Here is a 21,092-nt window from a genome sequence, read left to right as displayed (position 1 = left end):
CATGAGGTAGATTTTTTAATGGTAGATTGGAAAAATGTTCTCTGAAATGAGATTTGGCACTATAAACACAAAAGAAGCTTGAACAACATCAAAGATAACATTTTATTCTTATGGTTATCATGTAGTAAGGTAGGTGGGCTAGTAGACCCCAAACCACATATAACCTATGAGATTCTAGGAACTGGCAAGAGGCATGCAACATATTCTTGCTCTAGAAGAAGCACAATCTATTACCTAATTAACCCAATTATAAAGAGGAAAGCAACCAAAAGACAATTCAAGCTATCTTAGAATAGTATCTCCTTATTGTTGTATTCCCTCATGAAAAATAGACCCCTAATTTAGGACAACTATTGCTAGGGCTTATGCACTTGAAGTTCATTGAGTAAAGGCTTTGCCAAAGGGTCCACTTAATAAGCGCACCTTCAATCCGGCCTCAATGGAGCAATCAAGATTAAAGCAACTTCACATGGGGTTTTAGAGCATGTAGTTCTAGAGATTTGTTTTTGCAAAAATTCATTGCAAACAACTTGTAGCGGCCCAAGCTTCTCTATGCAATGCTTGAGGTCATAGGTATAGCTCATTAATTGTTTGTGTTTGGCTTAGTCTTTGGTCACATATTGAGTCTCTTATGGCTTATTCTCTTGATCCAACCATCTAGTGCTTTTATTAATGAAAGTATGCTTGATCCATCGGTAAAAAAAACGATCCATCACATGAACATAGTGAACAATAAATCCTTGTCTAGTATGCTTGTTTAACTTCCTTACATACTAGTTCATCCTCAGTTCATCATAGTAAGTTAGCCAATGGTACTTATTTTATATGTTTTAATACTGCCTAGGTTATATGTAAGTAAGCTTTAAGTAAGTATTTCATAGGCTAGAAGTTATGTTGCCACCTAAGTACGGAGGTGCACTCTAAGTATGTGAGAGATTGTAAACGTATCAAAGCATGTTAGAGCCAAGTCATGCCTTAAAGGGAGTTTATGGATTATCTCTAAAAATGGTGGCATTCCATGAACTTGGAGAAGTCCAAAGACTTGGCAATCATTGATAGGTGGAAATCATGTTCTCTCTCTTGAAGACCTTTTCTCTCTCCTCTAAATGGCTCTCTCTCAACTCAAGCACACACTCTCTCCTTGTTGGCACAAATGGGGTCCTTGCATAGACAATGTGGCCTTGGTGCATTCACACTCCCTTTTGCTTATTTGAGTTTGTCTCGGTGCTTTCACACTCCCTTTCGCTTGTTTAAGTTTGTCCACATAGGTGTGGCATGGTCCTTAGTTTGTAGGATTCCATATTATGAGCATTTGAAGGGAGGAAGGGGGATCGAGAACCATGGTCAAGCGGAATGATCAAGGGATGAGCCAAAGACAAAAATTTTAAAACTGCCGCCGTCCGGTTTAATCATGGTGGCAAAGGGAGACGCACGCTCGATGGGGGGAGAGAGTAAGAGCTGAGGCCGGCTCGGAATGTATATAGACTGATATAAGCTGAAAACCAGCTCAGAAGGAGAGGTAATTTTAGAAGAGCTATATTGGAAGAGGCATTTCGTTCTCTGCAGGTCCCTGCTTATTACGAAGAGACGAAGAAGAGAAAAAGAAAGAATCATCATATTCGGCAGCTTGAGAGCGAGAGAGAGAGAGAGAGAGAGAGAGAGAGAGAGAGTCAGTCAGTCAGCAGCAGCTACTGTAGCTGCAGCTGCTGCGGACACGAGAGCATGGCTGAAGGAGAGAGGAGGCGGAGGTGGGGCGGCTGGCTCATAGGACTGTCAGCAGGGATGGTGGTGCTGGCGATGGCGGCGACATACGCTGCTGCAGCTGCTGCTGATGGTGGGGGGGATGCTGAGGATGCGGCCGAGATTAACGAAGAGCAAGCGCAGGACTTGATCGAGAGCCTGCCGGGGCAGCCCCCCGTGGCCTTCAAGCAGTACTCGGGCTACATCACCGTCAACCAGACCGCCGGGCGCGCCCTCTTCTACTGGCTCACCGAGGCCCGCTCCCACGCCCCCTCCAAGCCCCTCATCCTCTGGTTGAACGGAGGTCCTCTCTTCATCTCCTCTCATGTAATCATTAATTCATTCATTATCATTATCATACTAATCTTCATCATTATCGTCGCTCCTGCTCTTCATGATTACTCCTTAATCCTTCCCATCGTCATCCTCACCTTCTCATCACATATTAGACTATCGTCGCTACCGCCACTGCCTGCTGATATCCATCACTGTTGTCATCACTGCCGCTGCTACCACAATTGCCCGACGAGTCGTTGCTCAACCGATTCTTTAATTATAATAATTTCACCACCGTAAGTTTCATCCAGCGTTTCGTGGTTACTACAGTTACCCACCCACCTACGTTGCTTAGGATATCCCATATTATTTTCCCCCTCCTATAATTATGTATCTACTTTTATTTTGTATTATATCTCTATTATTGCTATTAATAAAAAGTATTATATCGTTATTATTGCTATCATTGAATGTGTTGATGACTTCCTGACGCTCTTGCACATTTCATCTTGGCCGCTGTCTTCTTCCTCGTGCAATGGCCCCACAGAACCACCAATTAATAGGAATTTATGCATGTGTCGTAACTTGTTTGTATACTTGTAACTTTTATACATTCACATATGTACTTTCTATGTATACTTGTAACTTTTATACATTCACATATGCACTTTCTATGTATACTTCTAAGTTCTCTCTATGTATTTACGTAGCTCATTAAGTCACCGAGGGTAACACTGCGCAGTTGCCATGCTTTTTGGAAGTGTGGCAAGTAAAGTGAGGTACTTGCATGTGGCAGGCTCTTTCACCCTCAAAGTCTCTATGAAGGGGGATAACTTTACTTGTTAGGCTTTGGAAAGGTCTAGTTTATACCGACATGTAGCAATGTTCGATGCATCAAACATACATCACATTTACTTAAGAGTCGAAAAAATTGGTGACTATTTACATTTGATTTTTTTTTTCAAAAGCACAAAAAAGTAGACAACTATTGACTTAAACAGACATTTATCTCATTTTCCAATTATTTGCATGCACATGGCAACATGTTATGTAGTCCATATTGTGCTACTAGGAGGGGGTTACATCAATCATTCAAGCATTGTAATTGTGTAAGTCGAGTATACTTGAAAGGAGAATAGAAGACAACCATATGGACTAATGTGCACATATCCACAAGTCTTAAAACCTAGCCCATGTGTTAGTAATAAGCACCAAAAACATGCCATAAGAATTGCTAATAGCTCTAAGACCTAGCTTGTGTAGCTATTTTGTGTATATGGATCTTTAGCATGCAACATGATTTGGCTTGGATGGAGTTTTGAACATATTGTGTGTATGGTACACAATTAGCACATTATCTACAACAAGAAAATTTGATAGTTGAAGGCTTTCTAAATTAGTCGTACTCTTATATATTTGGTCTATGCAATTACTTTCCTTAGTTTATCTCCTCTTCCTAGCAAGCATTTATGACAATAATGTACCTTCATTTTGAATACATGGTTGGCTAAACTTTATCCATCAAGTCCAAGTTGTTGGCCACGTCAATAAGAACACTCCACCAACCACACAACAACTCTAGATTCCAAAGGCACATTAGGTGCCCTATTAAGAGCAATGGATTTATTTAGATGTAGGTAGATGAGTAGGTCTTTGTGTAGGTAGACCATATCCTTTTGGCTAAGGGGATATTTATGCAGGGTAGAGGGGCCAATTATGTAAACCTTGCTAGAAAAAATCATATTTCAAACTTTCTAAATTATGATGGTGTGAATAGATATGTTATATCAAGAGAAATTGAATGAGCCTAATATTTATACTTTTTGTATTCAAAAATATATAATGTGCGGCCAACAAAGTATGAATTTTGGGGCCTTTCTAAGCTAGTAATACCCACTTTTTAGCAAATCATCAATTGTCATCTCATAAGATCCCCATCATATTTGACTTTGTTTTTGTTACATTATTAACCCTAAGGTTTTTCCCCTTCTAGACGAGCTTTTCTACTATGGTAGTTATGTGGTACTTGGGTGTTGCAAACATGTGGAACTAAAGTCTACTATTAAGACATTTCCACATGTAGACCAAAATATCTTTCTTCCTTACTTTACTCATCTTTCCCTTTGCTATCAATATGAGTTGCGATACAATTAGTATTTATAAGTTGTTCACTGATGTTGACTAATGAGGAGGGGGAACTTTATTTGAGTTGGTTGGCATCTCCATTCAAGAGATTACGCAAGTTATAACTGAGCCATAACCATAATTTATTTGATTATTATCAATGTCAAATTACATTCAACACTATTGAATGTTGTTTGACACACTATATAAGGTCCAAAGAATTGCTGTTATAAAAATTCTTGTGGTTGTGAAAATTAGGATCCTAGTTGTACACAATCTAAATATATATGGACTCACAATTTTCTTAGCCCCCTAAAATGCACAATCCCCTATTTTGACTTGTTTTTGGAAAAGTTTTATTGAGTGTGCACTGAGTATTTTAATGGGATTTGAGCCCATGCGCCCACATAAATATGTTGAGAGATCTCATAGTAGCTATAATGGGGTTTGAGCCTGTGCACACACTTTAATCACCATGGCACAATGCCATTGGCGCTTGCCATTTTCTCTTGGTCAAAACATACACATACACACACATGTGCACACGATAACATACCCTTATTTTTGTGAATGTAGAATGCTATGCTTGCTATACTGTGAGATGTATGTGACACCTTTTATTAACCCTCTTAATGACCATAAATGGGGTTGCTTTGCTTTCAAGACTTTGGAGTAATCGAGTGAATACTTGTGCATGGAATGACCAAATGTGTAGATGTGCACATATGTTTAGAATGAAATAAGCATCCCACATAACCATGTGTGTATATGTGGGTACATTAACATAATGTGCGTGCATATAGATTTATATAATTCTTTAAGTTTGTTTCTCTCTCTCTCTCTCTCACACACACACACACATAAGTACAATTGTGTGTGTGTGTGTGTGTGTTAGCATTGCATGTGAAGGCACATGCTATTATAATGGTAGAGTGACAAGGTTGTTCTTCCTTGGAAATTCACCCCCTTATTAACTGAAGTTAAATGCTGATTAAGAGCTGATTTAGTGCAGGTTAAGTTCACTTGTTGACCTAACGTGTTGAATAAATGCGGTTCTTTAGCTCTGAATTAACTATTCTTGCTAACTATATGACTTAGTGTTCTGCGCCAACCCACGCGCATCGCTAACGTCGAGAATATACAGGCACGGCTTTGTGTATCGTGACCTATTCGTTTGGTTTCTCAGCTGCAAAGTTTGTGTTTACAGGCCCTGGATGCTCATCCATTGCCTATGGAGCCATGGAAGAGATTGGTCCATTCCGCATCTACAAAAACGCCAGTGGGCTGTTCATGAACGATTATTCTTGGAACAGAGGTATGATGAAAACCCAATGTCCTCTACGTGACTGCTGATTGCTCTTATCACAAGATTAACGTTTAAGCATAAAATTGCAGCTTAAAAGCAAGATTCAAATGGCATCGTTGCACAGGCTGGCTAATCTTAATTATCAGTAGTGATGTGATGATAGTGACGACAGTGGCATGCCACGAGTGGAAACTGCTATAATTCACCAGTCATGTCACAATCAAGCCAAATCACATATAAATTCAATCAGGTTATGATCAAGTCGAATCACATATAAATTCAATCGGATTATGTGGATTCATGATGATGATGGAATCTCATCATAAGCTGAAAGTGCAAGAATCAGTGATTGAGGACACAGAGATAAGCACGGATATCCATTAGTCTTATGTGAAAAAGTTGGAAGTACTGATATCAGCTAGTCGTGTCACAATCAACTAGAAGTAAATGTGAACTGACGGTTGTGGCATTTTTGTTGCAGTCGCAAACATTCTGTTCCTGGAGTCTCCTGCTGGTGTTGGATTTTCATACTCGAACACATCTTCAGACCTGCTAACAACTGGCGATGAAAGAACCGGTTTCTCTCCTCTTCCACCTTAAGTAAACACAATCCTAAGTTGTCTGTTTCCCACCCAAACACATGGCAGCGGTGCCAAAGCAGGGTGCTGATTTGGACATTTGTTGGCTGTGTGCAGCTAAAGATGCTCATGCCTTTTTGGTGAAATGGTTTGAGAGGTTCCCACAGTACAAGGGGCGGGTGTTTTATATCATGGGGGAAAGCTATGCAGGTGAGCAGTATGTGTTTGGCTGCAAGTCCAGCATGTGTAGCTACCATCAAATTCTCTGAAAATTACAACATTTCTTTGAGACGGGCAGCTAATTTTTGCAGGTCACTATGTACCTCAGCTCTCCAAATTGGTATATGAAAACAATGTTAAGGGTAGGAAGAATCCGGAAATAAACTTCAAGGGCATCATGGTATGGGTTTTCTATTAAGGAGCATGCATTAACAGTTTTTGAGAATGTGTTCTCTTTGTGGCTTAGGTTGTTGAACAGATATGAAGTAAGTCATTATTTATAACAAAGGTTTTTCATACTTGCCATATCTGTAAATGGCCCTTTGGCAATTGTAATGCCATTCCCTCATTCTCATCCAGACTAAAGGTTTGTGCTTCATGAGAGGTTCGATAATGATTCTTGATTGTAGTATATATGTATGCTAAGAAAAGAAACTCCTTAGGTTCATTTGGTAAGGCAGTGGGTCACAGTTTTCCCTCAAAACTCACTGACACATCTGTGTATCTTTTGCATGACCTTGTGAGAGTTAGAAACACTTCTCCTCACTTTGAGGTTGGTTTTAACTGAGCTCAGCCCTAAGGGACTTGGGTTGAGAAGAAATACATTCCTTCGAGGGGGTTTCCATCTTTTACCCTTAACTTATCTCCATCTCTATTGTGTTTCTATGTTTGTAATCTAATTTTTAAATAATTACGATATTCAGACTTAGGAGAAGAAGAAGAATCCTAATTTTGTATTTTTTAACAGAAGTGATTATTCTTTCCATTTTAGAGTGATGGCAGAGAAAGAAGCAATAAAGCTGCACTGATCAGAAAGTAAATGCTGAATACTTAGCTGTGACAAATCAACCCTGAATGCTGCTGGTCTGCATCAGTGAGTACACCAGAATGAGGTAGTAGAATGCCAAGAATAGTAGGCTGAGAATGAGAGGAGTGGAGGAGTACAAATCTGGCTGATTGAGCAGGTTGAAAGGCACAACTATATATGGCTGGAGAATGCCAAACTGGCTGACCTGCTGTAAGTGGAGGAAAAATGCTGCAAGTCAGGGTGACCATCAGCTAATGAGGCAAAAATGCTGTCCAACCAGCCCATAATGCTGCCGCCTGCCTGGTATGTCTGGCATAAACTGCAAAATACGGCCATTGCATAGTGGAAACACAGCTGAAGACTAATGATCAGGATGGAAGGTGAATTGTGAATGCATGAACAGCTGTCAAATCTCCTCCATCTCAGTCAGACTCTGATGGAGCTCTCAACTAGGAGATGAATAACATAAAAATCATGAAATGCTAATACCCCTCTCAGATTATGGGAGTGGTTGAAGACCAAGGAGATGCATATAATAAAGCATAGAAGATTGTGGTAGGGCTTTGAGACAATATTCGTTGCATCATCATGCTATAGGATAATAGACCACCTCCAACTCTGAATCCAAGATACACTCTCATACATAGTGGTATTGAACCTCAATTGCTTTGTGCATGCATGAAGCAGAGGGTTTGTGGTGAAAGTAATAGCACTCTGATTGTTGACCCAAAGTATATTAGGTTCCATCAAGGGAATTCAATCTCCATAAGCATGTGGTGGATCTATATTGTCTCCTAAGGGTAGAGCACAATGCCTGATACTCAGTCTCCATCAATGACAAGCAACAGTACGCTACTTCCTGGTGCTCCAAGAAACTATGCCAGATCCAAGCTAGGAAGAATATCATATCTGATAGTAGAACATTGAGAGTCAATGTCACTAGCCCAATCAGAATCACTCCAACTTGTAAGAGTGGCTCCCTCTTGATATATCCCATAGGATTGAGCCCCTTGAAGATACTGTAAAACATGGAGAGTGGCTCGCCAATGAACATTAAGGGGAGTCTTCATGAGAGAAGGCAACAAAGGTACCATAAAAGAGATGTCAGCCTGAGTGTGGATGTGCCAAATGAGCGACTACACAAGGCACTGATAATTGTTAGCAGCTGTGAAAGAATCACTTTATATAGAAAGGTTGGACTCGGGGTCTATGGGGGAAGAAATTGGCTCACAATAAGCCATACCATACTCCATCAAGAGTTTAAAAATATACTTGTGCTGAGAAATAAAAATGCCTTGAGGTAACTAGTGAATCTCGAGACCAAGAAGGAGTGGACGAGGCAAAGGTTTGTCATGTCAAACTCATGGCACAATATCTCCCATATATACTCCAGCCCCCTATGAATGGCTACTTGTCAAGATGAGATCATCCACGTAAAGGATGATAAGCTCACAATCCTAACCCACTCACCAAATCAGAGGTTGGGTTTCACGATTTGATACTTTGAAGCCATGATCGAGGAAGAAGTGGTCTATCTACTAATACTAAGCTCTAGGGGCTTGCTCTAAGAGCCATATGCAAGTGATGCACATAATCCTCCTTGCCAAGCATACTACTGAATGATCCTCATAAATCTCCTCATGTAAGACGCTGTTGAGAAAGGTGGACTTTATGACCACCTAGTACACGGGCCAACGATGATGGGCTGCAAGAGCTAACACAATGGAAATAGTAGACATCTGAATGATTGGAGCAAAAGATTCCGAGTAGTCAAGCTTGCCTTTTGCGCAAAGCCCTTGGTAACAAGCCTTGCCTTATGCTTGTAAGGTGCCATCAAACAAGTATTTGGTATTGTAGACCCAGTTCACATAGATAATCTTTTGCTAGGAAAAGTAACTTTCATGTCTCATTTTGCTCGACGGAATCGAGATCATCTTATACACCATGACATCAGGTCTCTTGTGTACAAGAGCCTCCTTAATGGCGATAGGCTTATGCTCTATAGTGAACACCTAGCCTTTGCTATATCCTATGGCTGATCAGCTGGATTCCTTCCATGTCTCTAGGAAAGAATAACCCCAAACTCCTACATCGACTGCTGGAACCACAGGGTAATAACATATGGTTGCTCATCCTGTGTCGGAAGCTGAGAAGCCGCTTGTACTTGTACTACCCCTGAATCTGAAAGTGGCTCTTACTCATATGAAGAAAACTCCCTCTCTATAGCTAGAGTGGCTGTCGAAGAAGATTTGAGGGGTAGAAGAAGCTGAAGAGGGAGGGGGAGACAAAGGAGCCTGGGGCAGGGGGAAAGGGTCCTAGAAGAGGAAGAGATGCTAAGAGGTAACCTAGAAGTTAGGGGTATTGCTGAGGATTGGGAAAGAAGGTGAACAAACATATGCTAGCTGTGAGCCCACCATCATGTGTGCTAGACAATAGAAAATCTCCAAATGCTATGTCCTCCACTATAACTGCCTCCTAACCATCCAGGTCCCCATTTGAGTAAGGCCATATATAGATAGAAGATTGAAGCCCAAGTCAAGGAGGGGGAAAACAAGGAGTCCCACAGGGAGGGGGGGAGGGGGGGGAGAGGGGATGGTCATAGAAGAGGAAGAGATGCTAAGAGATAACCTAGAAGTTAGGGGTCTTGCTGAGGATTGGGAAAGAAGATGAGCAAACATATGCTAGGGATGAGCCCACCCTCATGTGTGCTAGACAAAAGAAAATCTCCAAATGCTATGTCCTCCACTATAACCTCCTCCTCCTAACCATGGAGGTCCCCATTTGAGTAAGGCCATATATAGACAGTTGATTGAAGCCCAAGTCAAGGACACAAAGAAGTTCAATTGATGAATCCTAGGATGGGGATATTTCTTCCAACATCCATCTTGTGGATGGGTTATCTTCCCACATTATCAACACTTGGGATGACACTTAGGCCGATTATCCTTCTTCTTTTCCTACTCTTTCTTTGGTTTCTTGCCCTTCTTTTACTTTTGGTTTCCACCACTTCATGATGTACTAGAACTAGCGAGAGACTATAAGAGAAGCTCAAGTCCATTTTACCCCAAGGTGTGACACCCCAAAGCAGCCAAGGTATTGGACAATGGGCTCATATCGGTTGCGTAGTGGCCTACCAAGGTTACAGAGGTGATGGTTATCTTACCAAGGAAGTCCAAGTAATCATCCGAGAGAGGCTAAGGTATTGGACAAAGGATGCTCGTTGGGCTGCCCAGTGGCCTACCAAGACCTACAAGGGCGAATGGAATCACTTTTTTTTTTAAATTTTTGGATTGGAGGTGTTAAATCATAGTTTTTATCCTATTGAGTAATTATGCCTCAGGGGGGATAATGAAACGTAATGGTTAGATCCACCACATTACAAAACACACAAGCAAGCCTAACCATCCATGGGTGTTGGTGATGAAGTCCAAGGGTGAAGACGTATGGAGATAAAGTATGTAGATGCAGTGGTAAAAGAACCGTTGGTGGAGACAACTTAGGATCTGCTTAGTGATGCTCCATATAATGAGATGTAATGAGTAATCCTACATGATGAGAATGAGCATGTAGCAAGTGCCACTTGGACAATGTCCCTTGTGGGGGAATTATTCACTTACCCAACCTTTTATAAAGATGATAATGATCATGCAATGCAAAGGGGAGGTACAATAGGAAAGGGAGGCCGATGTTGAGGACAAATGTTGAAACCTGTAGAATACCAAGAAAGGATAGGAATGCCCTCTCAAACATGGATGTTGATGCCAAAGGAGAAAGAGGAATGTGATGTCAATCTTTATGTGATGTCGAGAACCATTATAAAGGATGAAGGTGATGATGAAGGTAAACCCGACATCCCTTAATTGGAATAGCCAAAGGAGAATAAAGGAGATTTCAAGTGAGAAGATAGTATCTCCATCTCCATGTTGATGGAGGAAATACTTACCAAGGCAAGAACTGAAAAACCAAACCTTCAGTCCAAGTAGGACCGCTAATATACATGCAATGTTTTGAACTCGAGTACAAAACCTAGCATGAAAATATAAAAAAAGGAACCTACAAATGTTTCATAATGAGATGCTTTGATAAATATGAGTGTTAGATGTACGGGAAGAGAATGAAAGGTATGTAATTGAGTGTGCCGCGGAAGACTGAAAAAATGCTGAAGTGTAGGAGAGAATATGTAATTGAGTGTGCCGCGGAAGACTGAAAAAATGCTGAAGTATAGGAGAGAATCAGTTTATAATGCATGTTTTATCTCAAAAGTGCCATGATAGCAAGGCGTGGCCCTTCTGTGCATTGATCTTCCCGAACACGATGGTCTTCCTCTTGATCCTGGTGGTTGCAATCAAGATCGAATTGCAATGATTTTGAGGCGTTTCCCTTCTTTGTGTGGGGATCTTCTCAAACACGATGGTCTTTGTGGTGATCCTCTCGATCTTGGCAGTTGCAATCAAGATCAAAACACAAAATAAATCCATGCACCTAGACTAGGCTAAAACAATTAGAGCTCCTACGTCTCCGTTAGATTTTGACGAAGCTCACAACTAGGAGATGAAATACTAATAAAATACATGCTAACACGCTCTCTTAGATTCTAGGAATGTCTGAAGACCCAAAGACCTCATGTGATGAAGTATAGAATCTTGAAACAATGGCTTTGCAAAGAGATCCGTTGCATAGCAGACCACTGACCACTGCTAACTCGGAATCCATGATCTGCTCCCATACAAAATAATATTGAACCTTGATGTGTGAGTGGAAATCCAATCTTCACCGACAATCGGCAAAGGCATACTATCTCTTGAGTGGTAGAACAAGTGCTTGGTACTCTACCTCCATAGAAGGTAAGGCCATGGTAGGCTACTTCTTACTACTCCATGAAATAGCTCTCGATCCAAAGGGAGAAAGCAAACCCTGTAGTGGAGTGCCTAAACTCCATGTCACTTGCCCAATTTGAGTCACTCCATCTAGTGAGAGTGGCCCCCTCTCCATACATGATCACGTAGAATTGAGTCCCCTATAAGTAGTACAACATGCCAAGGTGGCTCTCCAATGAGCTTGAGTAGGAAGTTTCTTCTCAAGAGTAATATGGTGGGCAAAGATCTTCTAATGGTAGGGGGAAGAGAGTTTCATCCACATCTCCAGTATAGTTCGCAACATATGTACATGAACAATGAGAGCATCTTGTAGACTCGTAAAAAGAACGGACCTAGCTCATGAATTGAATCGATCCCATAGAGCTGCTTGGTCCATAGTGCAACCAATGGTGGGATCCTTCATGGGGTGAGGAATAGGAGTAAGGAAATCCCAAAGATCAAAGGTATTGAATATGCACTCCACTTTGCATGGAGTAATTCAATTCATCAAGGCGATCTTCCTTGGATAAGGAAGGAGGAGCAGGCACTTGTACAAAGGATGCCATCATGGCAATATGAGGGCCAAAAGGATGGGCCCTATTTGAGACATGCAAAGAAGCAGGAGGAGGAGAAAACCGCTCCAATCATCAAGACCTGTCAAAATGGTATTTCCTTTTGGAATGAGTCCTTAATCTCTGTTATTTGTGTTGCTCTTCATGATGTTCTGACCGGTGAGAACGCCTATCTTCAAAGGAAAACATGATTTATCATCAGAGTCATCAAATGCATTGAAGTGTTGGTCATTCGTCTCCATCATAGACCTGTAATCACACTAGAAAATTTTTGTTTTGGTGTCAAGATTCCCGAACGGAGGGAAAGCTAGTTACACCTTGGAAAGGAAGATTGTAGATGTCTTGCACACTTGGTAGAAGGCTCTAAAATAGCAGTAAGATCGCATTCTTCGCAACAAATCTGCTCCAAACAACAACCTAGATGTGGTCTCCTCTTGTGGAAGCCTCTAAATCCTCACTTAGGCAATGATACCATGTGAGAGTGTGCAACAGAAGAGAAACACAAACACAACGAGAAGAGAAGAGAGAAGAGAATGAAGTGATAATCTGCATTGAATCTGAATGGAAGGTTAAATACAATGGTGAAGTGATTAGTCCTTGCATGTAGCTCAAGGTGTTAGTAGGGCACCGGATTGGGCTGATGATGATGGCCGTACATGCAGTGGAGAATGTTGGAGATGGAGTGTGCTCAACCTGCAGAAGAAAGATGAATGATCCTGCCAAGTGGGGGTTGGCTATAAATAGCTGACCCTAGCCAAATCTAGCTGCCAGGATCAGCCTAAAACTGGCTAACCTGATCAGGTCACACCAGCTGCAGCAGTTGGCCCACAAAATCATGCAGTTGGCAGCATTAAATGCTGTCCGACTACACTGTGCAAATCCCAAGGCACTCACAAACTGGCAACAAAAATATGCGGCCCAGCCGGTGAAAAAGAAATGCAAGTAACCAGTGCCAATGTGAACACACTCTAGACACATTGAAAAAGAAATGTACACACCTATACTAGGCCAAAACAGTCAGAGCTCCACTGTCTCCGTTAGACTTTGACGAAGCTCATAGCCAGGAGCCAACAGACTGATAAAATACAGAGGGTAACATGTGTGCTATGAGGCTGTGAAGCTCTCAAACACCGATTCAATTGGCACAAGACTATCAAGTTGATTAATAACCTCTAATACTTTACCTTTAGCTTTCAACTCTTTACTTCATGTTGAATAATAAGAAAGACTAATAGCTATATTATCATCAATGATCTTATAGGAAATCATTGTATGTCATGCTATAATCCTCTATATATTGATATAATCATAAATATCCACTCTTGCACATTGAATTATCTTTTTCCCCCTTTAAAGAGAAAAAATTCTATTAATAAATCCCTTGGTACAAAGTTTCCCAAGCCAAAATACAAAGTACAAAGCAGCCTTGTAAAGAGTTCCATACCAAAAAATATACAAGCAAGGGAAAGTGTAATGCAGGGCCTCAATGAATAACTAGTTGGGAGATTTATATTGTTAGACTATATGGGGCACATTGAAAGAAAGTGCTAGAATTCCAAATCTTGAGAATAGCATCTCTCCTCCTCATAGTCTTTGAACTGTCCTAGGGTTTGGACACCCATATGTACAAGCAATAATGCTAGCTATGAACTCCAATCTGTGATAGTGCCCCTAGGTCCACACTGTCTGAGAAATCGGGTGTGGCAATCCTTCTCACAAGTCCCCAAGATGAGGTAAGTATGACAATCCTATGTATCCTCATATCCACAGTTGGGCCCTATTTGTGCTAGAGTCTACTTTTCCATGAAACACCATCGTAAGGGATTTCCTCCAAACCTCATGAGCCTTGGGACAATCCTAAATGTCTCCTTTGGCTCCTCACATCTAACACAAGGGACAAGGTCTTTGCCATAGCCAAGCCATGTCCCAACTACTAAACTCCTGTAAAGAAATACTCATCTATAGATAACAAACACAATCGTATGACAAAGCATAGATTGATAAAAGGACTAAATAGGGTTAGGGTAACTCAGGGACAATGAACATAGAAGATGAATGAAGAATTATGAATAAATACCATGAACCTAAAACTCCCATGTCTCTAGGACCAAAGCAGAGAGTGCAAGCTAGAGAGTGTGTCGTCCTTTGTATGGATTGCAAAATGCAACAGACAGCCTCTGAAAGTGTATGGCAACAGAAAATGCAGATCTGAAGAGTTGGGGGATGAAGGTAAACAGCTCAGAAGAGTAGGCAGTAGGCTGAAAACAGTCAAGATGACGCAGTTCACAGCTATTGCAGCAAAATGCAGCAGTTCTGATGATGTTGTAGGCTATACGGCAGTGCTGAACAGTGAATGCAGGTGGTAATGATGACTGTACCAAAAAATGACAGCTGCAGAGCAATAAACGCATGCTGGAGTAGGTTGAAAACAGCAAAATGCAGCCTATGAGGGATGGAAGCATGCTAGAAATCAGTTTCCAGCAGTAGGAGACAGTTTGGATGCAAGTGTTAGCTAGTGGAGAGCAACCTTTAACAGTGTTATCTACTAGAAGGGGGGTCTTTGGGAATGGATCTTTCCATATTTGCTCTAGTACCTTTGTGGCTCTTGTATGCTCCATGCCTCCAGCCATCCATCATGTATGTCTTAGGCTCTGGGTCTAGGTACCAAGTCATCTTGCAATGAGCCACAACCCTCTTCCTTTGTCAAGAGCATCCTTTGGACTCCGATTTGATACAAATCTTCCCTCTTGAGTCTGCAATCTTGTACTAAGAAAGTATTCACACTTTGTCTACTGGTTCCAATTTCTAGAAGGATATCTCCTCTAGTGAAGAGCTCAATCCATGTCTGAGAGGCTGTGAAGGGAGGCTAATAGATGAAGAAAGTATAGAATTATTTGCTTATTTGTTGCGGTAACTAGATTCTAGTGTTTTTTAAAATTGAGTAGGCATCCCTTATCCCCTCAGTAAAGGTGCTGACACGTTGTTGGCACTTATCATATTATATTATAACATGGTGCTGGATTAAAAAAAACTTAAACCATGGCAAAGGCCTCAAAGGCTAAGCTGCTAAATGCTATGAAAATATGTGCCTTTGGATCGGCCATAAAAGCTAATAGCTAGCTCGAAAAAAAAATCACATAGTTTTTTCCATAGAAAAGAAGTAATTTGTTAGCTGACATTTGCTTGCTGTAAAAGAAAATAAGAAATTAAAAAATCACTCTAGCGTTAATTGGCTTGATGTGGCATAACAAACATTTGCATTTTGCTGCCTGCTCTATATCTCTAAGCTAACCACTTTAGGGGATGTAAAGTGCTGGAATATACGAAATTTCATTAAGGACATAGCTGGGATAATGGCAAATAGAAAGTTTAAAATTAAATGCTAATATGATGTTTGTGTTAGTCCTCCACTCAAGGAGTACTACCTCCTTGATATTCTCCATTCTGTCTCCAATACCTTTAATGCTGCGAAGTTTGTGCCTTTGTGCATGAGCCAGTAGCTCAAACCATTCCCTGGTCATAGATGCTATTTGGGAAGAAAACCTCCCCAGGATAGGTGGGTCCTCTTCCCAATGGTGTCAACTCTCTTTGTTCTAAGTAGCTGGTTAAAGAGAAGTGGCTGCCTCAACTTCTCTGCAATAGTGGTTGGGTCAATTTGGTGAAGTCTTGTAGATATTGATCTCCAAGCCCATATAGTAGATGCAGCAAATCTGACCTCAAAACCTTTCCCAAGCTCTTTGTCGCAGATGTGCTGAAAAATCTTATGTATGCTGGGCTGCCATGGTCCTCCATCAGTAGGAACAACGGTCTCTGATCTCCATAGCAGTAACTTCTTCCATGGCTCCTTGCTTGGAAGAAGGCCCCTCACAATAAGCTTCACCATCAGGACTCTCATCTGACTGTCTGGGTCAATGATCCCCAAGCCACCCCTAGATTTGGGCTGAAAATGACATCCCAGGCTGCCTTAGCCCTTGTAGGACTACCATCTCCACTTGACCAAATGAAATTCCTGAAGAACCACTTCACTTTGGCGAGTGCATGACAGGAGGTGATATACCACAATTGGTGGCAAGCAAAACCTAGCTAGCCACAATCACTCCCCTTGCTACTGATAATCTTGTTGTGCTCCAATATACAAAGATTCTGTTACATAAATGTTCGAATTGCAGTATTTGTATGGCATTGATTTTTCTTTTTTTGTGCATCAAATCATTGTGTCTAGGATACTCTCTCCATTGATGGAGCCCTTGACACTATTACAACTGTGAGAAAGTTAGTAGATACAAAACTATGGTTGGAAGAGCCCAGCCCCTTACAATCCCTCATTGTCAGATGATATACTCCTTGATTGTACACTACAAGGTGCTAGAATTTTGAGAATTTCAAGCTTTGGATATGTCCTCTCACAGAACCTCTGAAGAAGATGTTAGCTTACAGAAAGGTAGCTTATGAGCTACTGGATTTTTATAAAGTGTGCGTTTATGTGCAGCATCAATTGTTGAATGATAATAAGAGTAATCTGAAGCACTATGGATATTACGTAGTTTGCTATCAGTTTGTGCATCTTGTTCCAGTTGCACCTTTGTATTTGTCACTTCCCTTGAACTTCTTTTACGAAAAAATCTACCAAGTCACACCTGTTGCTTCTGAGTAATGTGATACAGTCAAAAATTTCAACTCTGTGCTGGCTTGATTCCTAGAGTATGCTTCATACAATCCTTACACTTCTAATTGTATTCTCAGGTGGGAAATGGGGTGATGGATGGTTATTATGATGGTGTGGGACTCGTTGAATATTGGTGGGATCATGCATTAATATCAGATACCTTGTATCGTGCTATAAACAAGGCTTGCGATTTCCATCAAGAAAATATCTCAAAATTATGTATTCATCTCCAAGATGATGCGTTCAATGTGGAGATGGGTGACATTGATCCTTATGATATTTACACTCCTGTTTGCAAAACTCAAGCTCAAAGTAGAAAGCATGGGATCAGATCAAAGAGTAACCCTGTAAGACACATATTTATTTTGTTCATCTTTTACAGCTATTTACCATGATGCATGACTGCTAAGTATTTCAAGTCTGCTTCTACCAATTGCAGTTTATCCGCCACATGGCTGGATACGATCCATGTTCTGAGAACTATGCTGAAATTTATTTCAACAATCCAGCTGTTCAGAAAGCCCTTCATGCTAACACAACAGGCATTTCATATAACTGGACAGCATGCAGGTAATACCAAATGTCTTTTAGTGTTCTGAGTTTATGCCAAATTCTAATCATTTAGTAAAAAAGAAGTCCATTTTGCATGGCAATGCTGCTCACAATCATGGAAAACTAGTAGTTTGTAGTGAATTACACCCATTGGCTGCCTCCACTTTCATCATCCAGCTGCATTGTACACCTAAAATTTTAGCACGTAGTCATTCTGAGCACAATTGGTGACTACATTTGACATATGCATCAGTGCTGCTGTGTTGCCTTAGATACTTTTTGCAACTTATCAATGGTTTTTGAAAAGGATTCTGGTGTTCTTTCTATTCTGCTGATCATGTTGGCTCATCTGACTCTACAATGACTTCATATATGTAGACTTTCTAAAGCTTCGTTGATATTTAGGTATGTGTTTTCACTTCTGGAGTTGGCTATAAAGCTTTCTTTCAACTCTACTTGGATCAACTTCAGAAATATGAAGTATAGTCTAGATCAAATGTGTCCTAGGGTAAAAATAAGCATCGAGATCTCAAAGCTTTATCTTCTCTGAATGATACGTGGGACGGCTTGGAGGCATAATGTTCCTTGCACCTTGCTTAGTTATTGGCATCTGATTCAAAGGTTTGTTAATGCCAACGGGTTTTAAGGAGAAATCCATTTTTGGCTCTTGCTGGAAACCTTGGGATGTCAGATGGGAATCAAATCAACTCTTTGGAGGGGTGGTCAGGTTATACAGGGGCCTCGTTTGGAGGAAAGGTCCTGGAGGCCACACCACATCATAAGCGAATGGGTGCTTCTGACAGTAGTGTTGTAACCTGGAAGAGGGTAATATGTCAGGCCTTTCCTGTAATGCAGGCCTTTTGGAAAAGGGCAATACAGGCCTTGCCTGTGTTTTCCAATAACATTATAGCGAGTCTTGTTATTTAACCATGCCGGCAACGGCTAGACTCCAGTGGTAGTCGAAGGTTTCACCTCCCAATTCTACTGGGGTTCTAGTGACACTGCCCAACCAATTAAATAGGCTAATATCTATAGTCCTGTTAAAATTTCAAGCTTCAATGGTTCCTCCTGTGTCTCGCTACGCTAGCCTTGATAACCTTTTTATCCTGTTCTTGTTCGGCTCAGCAAGTGATGCAATCGATCATTTTTGTGAGCTTCTAACAGATTGACAACTGCCTACTTTTAATGGAAACCATCAGGATTATACTTACAGAATGACTTATTAGTGGGTGCCCCAGGGCAGTCGCGATAAAGAAACTACTCCTACTCCTATCATTCAAGCCTCTATTAAAAAAAAAAAACCTTGTATAAGTAATCGATATAATTATAAAGAAACCCTTTGTATAAATAGTGGGTGCTAGCTTGATTGGATGATGCAATCTGTTTTTTCGGGTTGTGATATTTCCTCAATTGATGTGATGTGTGCTCTTTCCTGTGCAGTGATCCTCTGTTTAATCATTGGAAGGACTCAGCATTCTCAGTTCTTCCAGTCTACAAGGAGCTTATTTCTGCAGGCCTCAAGATTTGGCTTTTTAGGTAATAATCGTTTCTATATGTTTGTTTACTGCCTTATGTTGAAAATGGGTATATGCAGCGTATTTTAGCATAAAACACTGGCTCAGACATTTTGACCACAAAGGTTGATACTATGTAAACCTTTTCCAGTGGAGACGTGGATGCTGTTGTTCCAGTTACAGGAACCAGATATGGAGTGCAGCACCTAAGGCTTAAGAAAAAAGAGAAGTGGTTCTCTTGGTATGTTGACGGCCAAGTAAGTATCTGTCAAAGGTTTATGGTTGCTTTGCAGGTAACAGGAACAATTATACTCTTTTACTTTAGAACATGTGCCTTAGGATCTCACCCGCTGGTCACACTGGTGGCAGGTCGGAGGGCGATGCCAGTCTTATGAAGGGCTTTCCCTTGTAACAGTAAGGAATGCAGGTCATGAAGTCCCATACACTCAGCCTAAAAGAGGATTTGAGCTGGTTAAGGCTTTTCTGGCCAGTGGTGATGCGCCTGTTTTGCCAAGAAATAGAAGCCAATTGATCTGATGTTTGATTGATTTGCATGCTCAATTTACTAGCCCTGACTGGCCAACTGCCAGATCAATACTAACATGGCCTTCTGACAGCCATCAAATTCAGATATAATGTAAAATCACTCAAGAAGTCGAATGAACTCGAGCAGTTCCAGCTCCAAGCAGGGTCAATTCTTTCAATGGATTTTCGACTAACGTCGTGTACATCCCCATACCCAAAAGATACATTTGCTTGATTTGTATGCCTTCGTAGTGAGTTTTATCCCATTTAAATAACAGGCAGTCTGGCTGATATCTCGAAAAGAAGACTCGCTTTTGAGCGCTTTCCCTTTTTTTTAGAAGGCAATGCCGCCTCCTGTCAGTGCTGGTCCACAACCGTGTTTTGTCTCCCCTAATTTGTGGAGGATGCCTTTACGCCCGTAGGAAGCGCTCTCCGCAAGGCATGAAATCGATGCTATCTCTTCGACTGGAATCCATAGCAAGACAGCGAAGTGTGAACTGTGTGTGTACGTCTAGCTCTTTGAGTTGATGGATAGCGATAAAATCAGTGTATGTTGCTGCCTCAAGGGTGGATTGTAGCAGGACAATAGGTAGTGGCATGCTCGACTCATGGTGTCAAGCAACAAACTAATTTGTGAGGGTGGCTTGGTGAATGGGCAGCAGTGAAAGAGAGGTGACCATGTGGTAGGAGGGGCAAGGGTATTGGCCTAGTCTTGAGAGGCTCATGCCTCTCTCTCTCTCTCTCTCTCTCTCATAGAGCATGGTAGCAATGGATGGATAAATTTTTTAAAGGCTTAAACTTCAATAGATTTGCCTATGATGCTAGCTTGTTTGTTTACAAGAATGGTGAAAAGTCTATAGTAATAGATGTGGGCTTATTGTGCTATTGTTTGGGGATTGAAGTCTAGTTAGATCTTGGCAAAATCTTCTCTCTTAGAACAAGTATGCATGGGAAATCTTGAAAGCATTTGACATGACCAAGTGTAAGCAAATAGCTACACCTATGGGCGTCAATGTGAAGTTATCCATTGAGGATACATGAGTATTTGACAAACATTGGGAGGTAGAGAGGAGATATAGGAGGTTGGGTGGCAGTCAACACTAGGCTAGACTCAGTTTTACTTTTGGTATTTTGAGCAACTTCTCAAAAAAACCATGAGAAAATCATGGAAAAGCTAGGATGCAGGTGCTTAGATACTTAAAGGAAATTGTTGACTATGGTATTACATATAGTTTTGGAAGTTCTCTCGTGGGGAATTATGACTCAAATTGGGCAAGTGATAGTGATTCCAAAAAATTAGTTTTTGGATATTACTTCTCTTTGGATTTAGGAATCGTCTCTTGGATTAGTAAAAAG

At 41.0% G+C, this 21,092-nt stretch overlaps 1 protein-coding gene across 4 annotated transcripts; it reads left to right on the top strand.

Annotated features, from left to right (window-relative positions):
- Positions 1-1,240: 1,240 nt before the first annotated feature.
- LOC148035317 (serine carboxypeptidase 24-like) lies at positions 1,241-20,047 on the top strand. 4 transcript variants are annotated; one of them, XM_087680325.1, is made up of 10 exons: positions 1,243-2,044; positions 5,348-5,455; positions 5,928-6,023; positions 6,142-6,234; positions 6,336-6,424; positions 17,223-17,492; positions 17,585-17,715; positions 19,138-19,233; positions 19,363-19,468; positions 19,581-20,047. In XM_087680325.1, exons 1-10 carry the CDS (start codon positions 1,723-1,725, stop codon positions 19,746-19,748), a joined length of 1,479 nt encoding a protein of 492 aa, XP_087536451.1. In that variant the 5' UTR covers positions 1,243-1,722; the 3' UTR covers positions 19,749-20,047. The 4 variants fall into 4 exon arrangements, with proteins under 4 accessions (XP_087536452.1, XP_087536451.1, XP_087536454.1 ...); XM_087680328.1 differs by lacking the exon at positions 1,243-2,044 and adding an exon at positions 3,117-5,080; XM_087680327.1 differs by lacking the exon at positions 1,243-2,044 and adding an exon at positions 5,108-5,152.
- The last annotated feature ends 1,045 nt before the right edge of the window (positions 20,048-21,092 follow it).

This window comes from Lygodium microphyllum, chromosome 6 (genome assembly GCF_053477565.2).
Source record: "Lygodium microphyllum isolate KBCC chromosome 6, Lygodium_microphyllum_v1.1.10, whole genome shotgun sequence".
Lineage (NCBI taxonomy): Eukaryota > Viridiplantae > Streptophyta > Polypodiopsida > Schizaeales > Lygodiaceae > Lygodium > Lygodium microphyllum.
The sequence above is the reverse complement of the archived record's forward strand: the minus strand, read 5'-3'. Positions and strand labels throughout refer to the sequence as shown.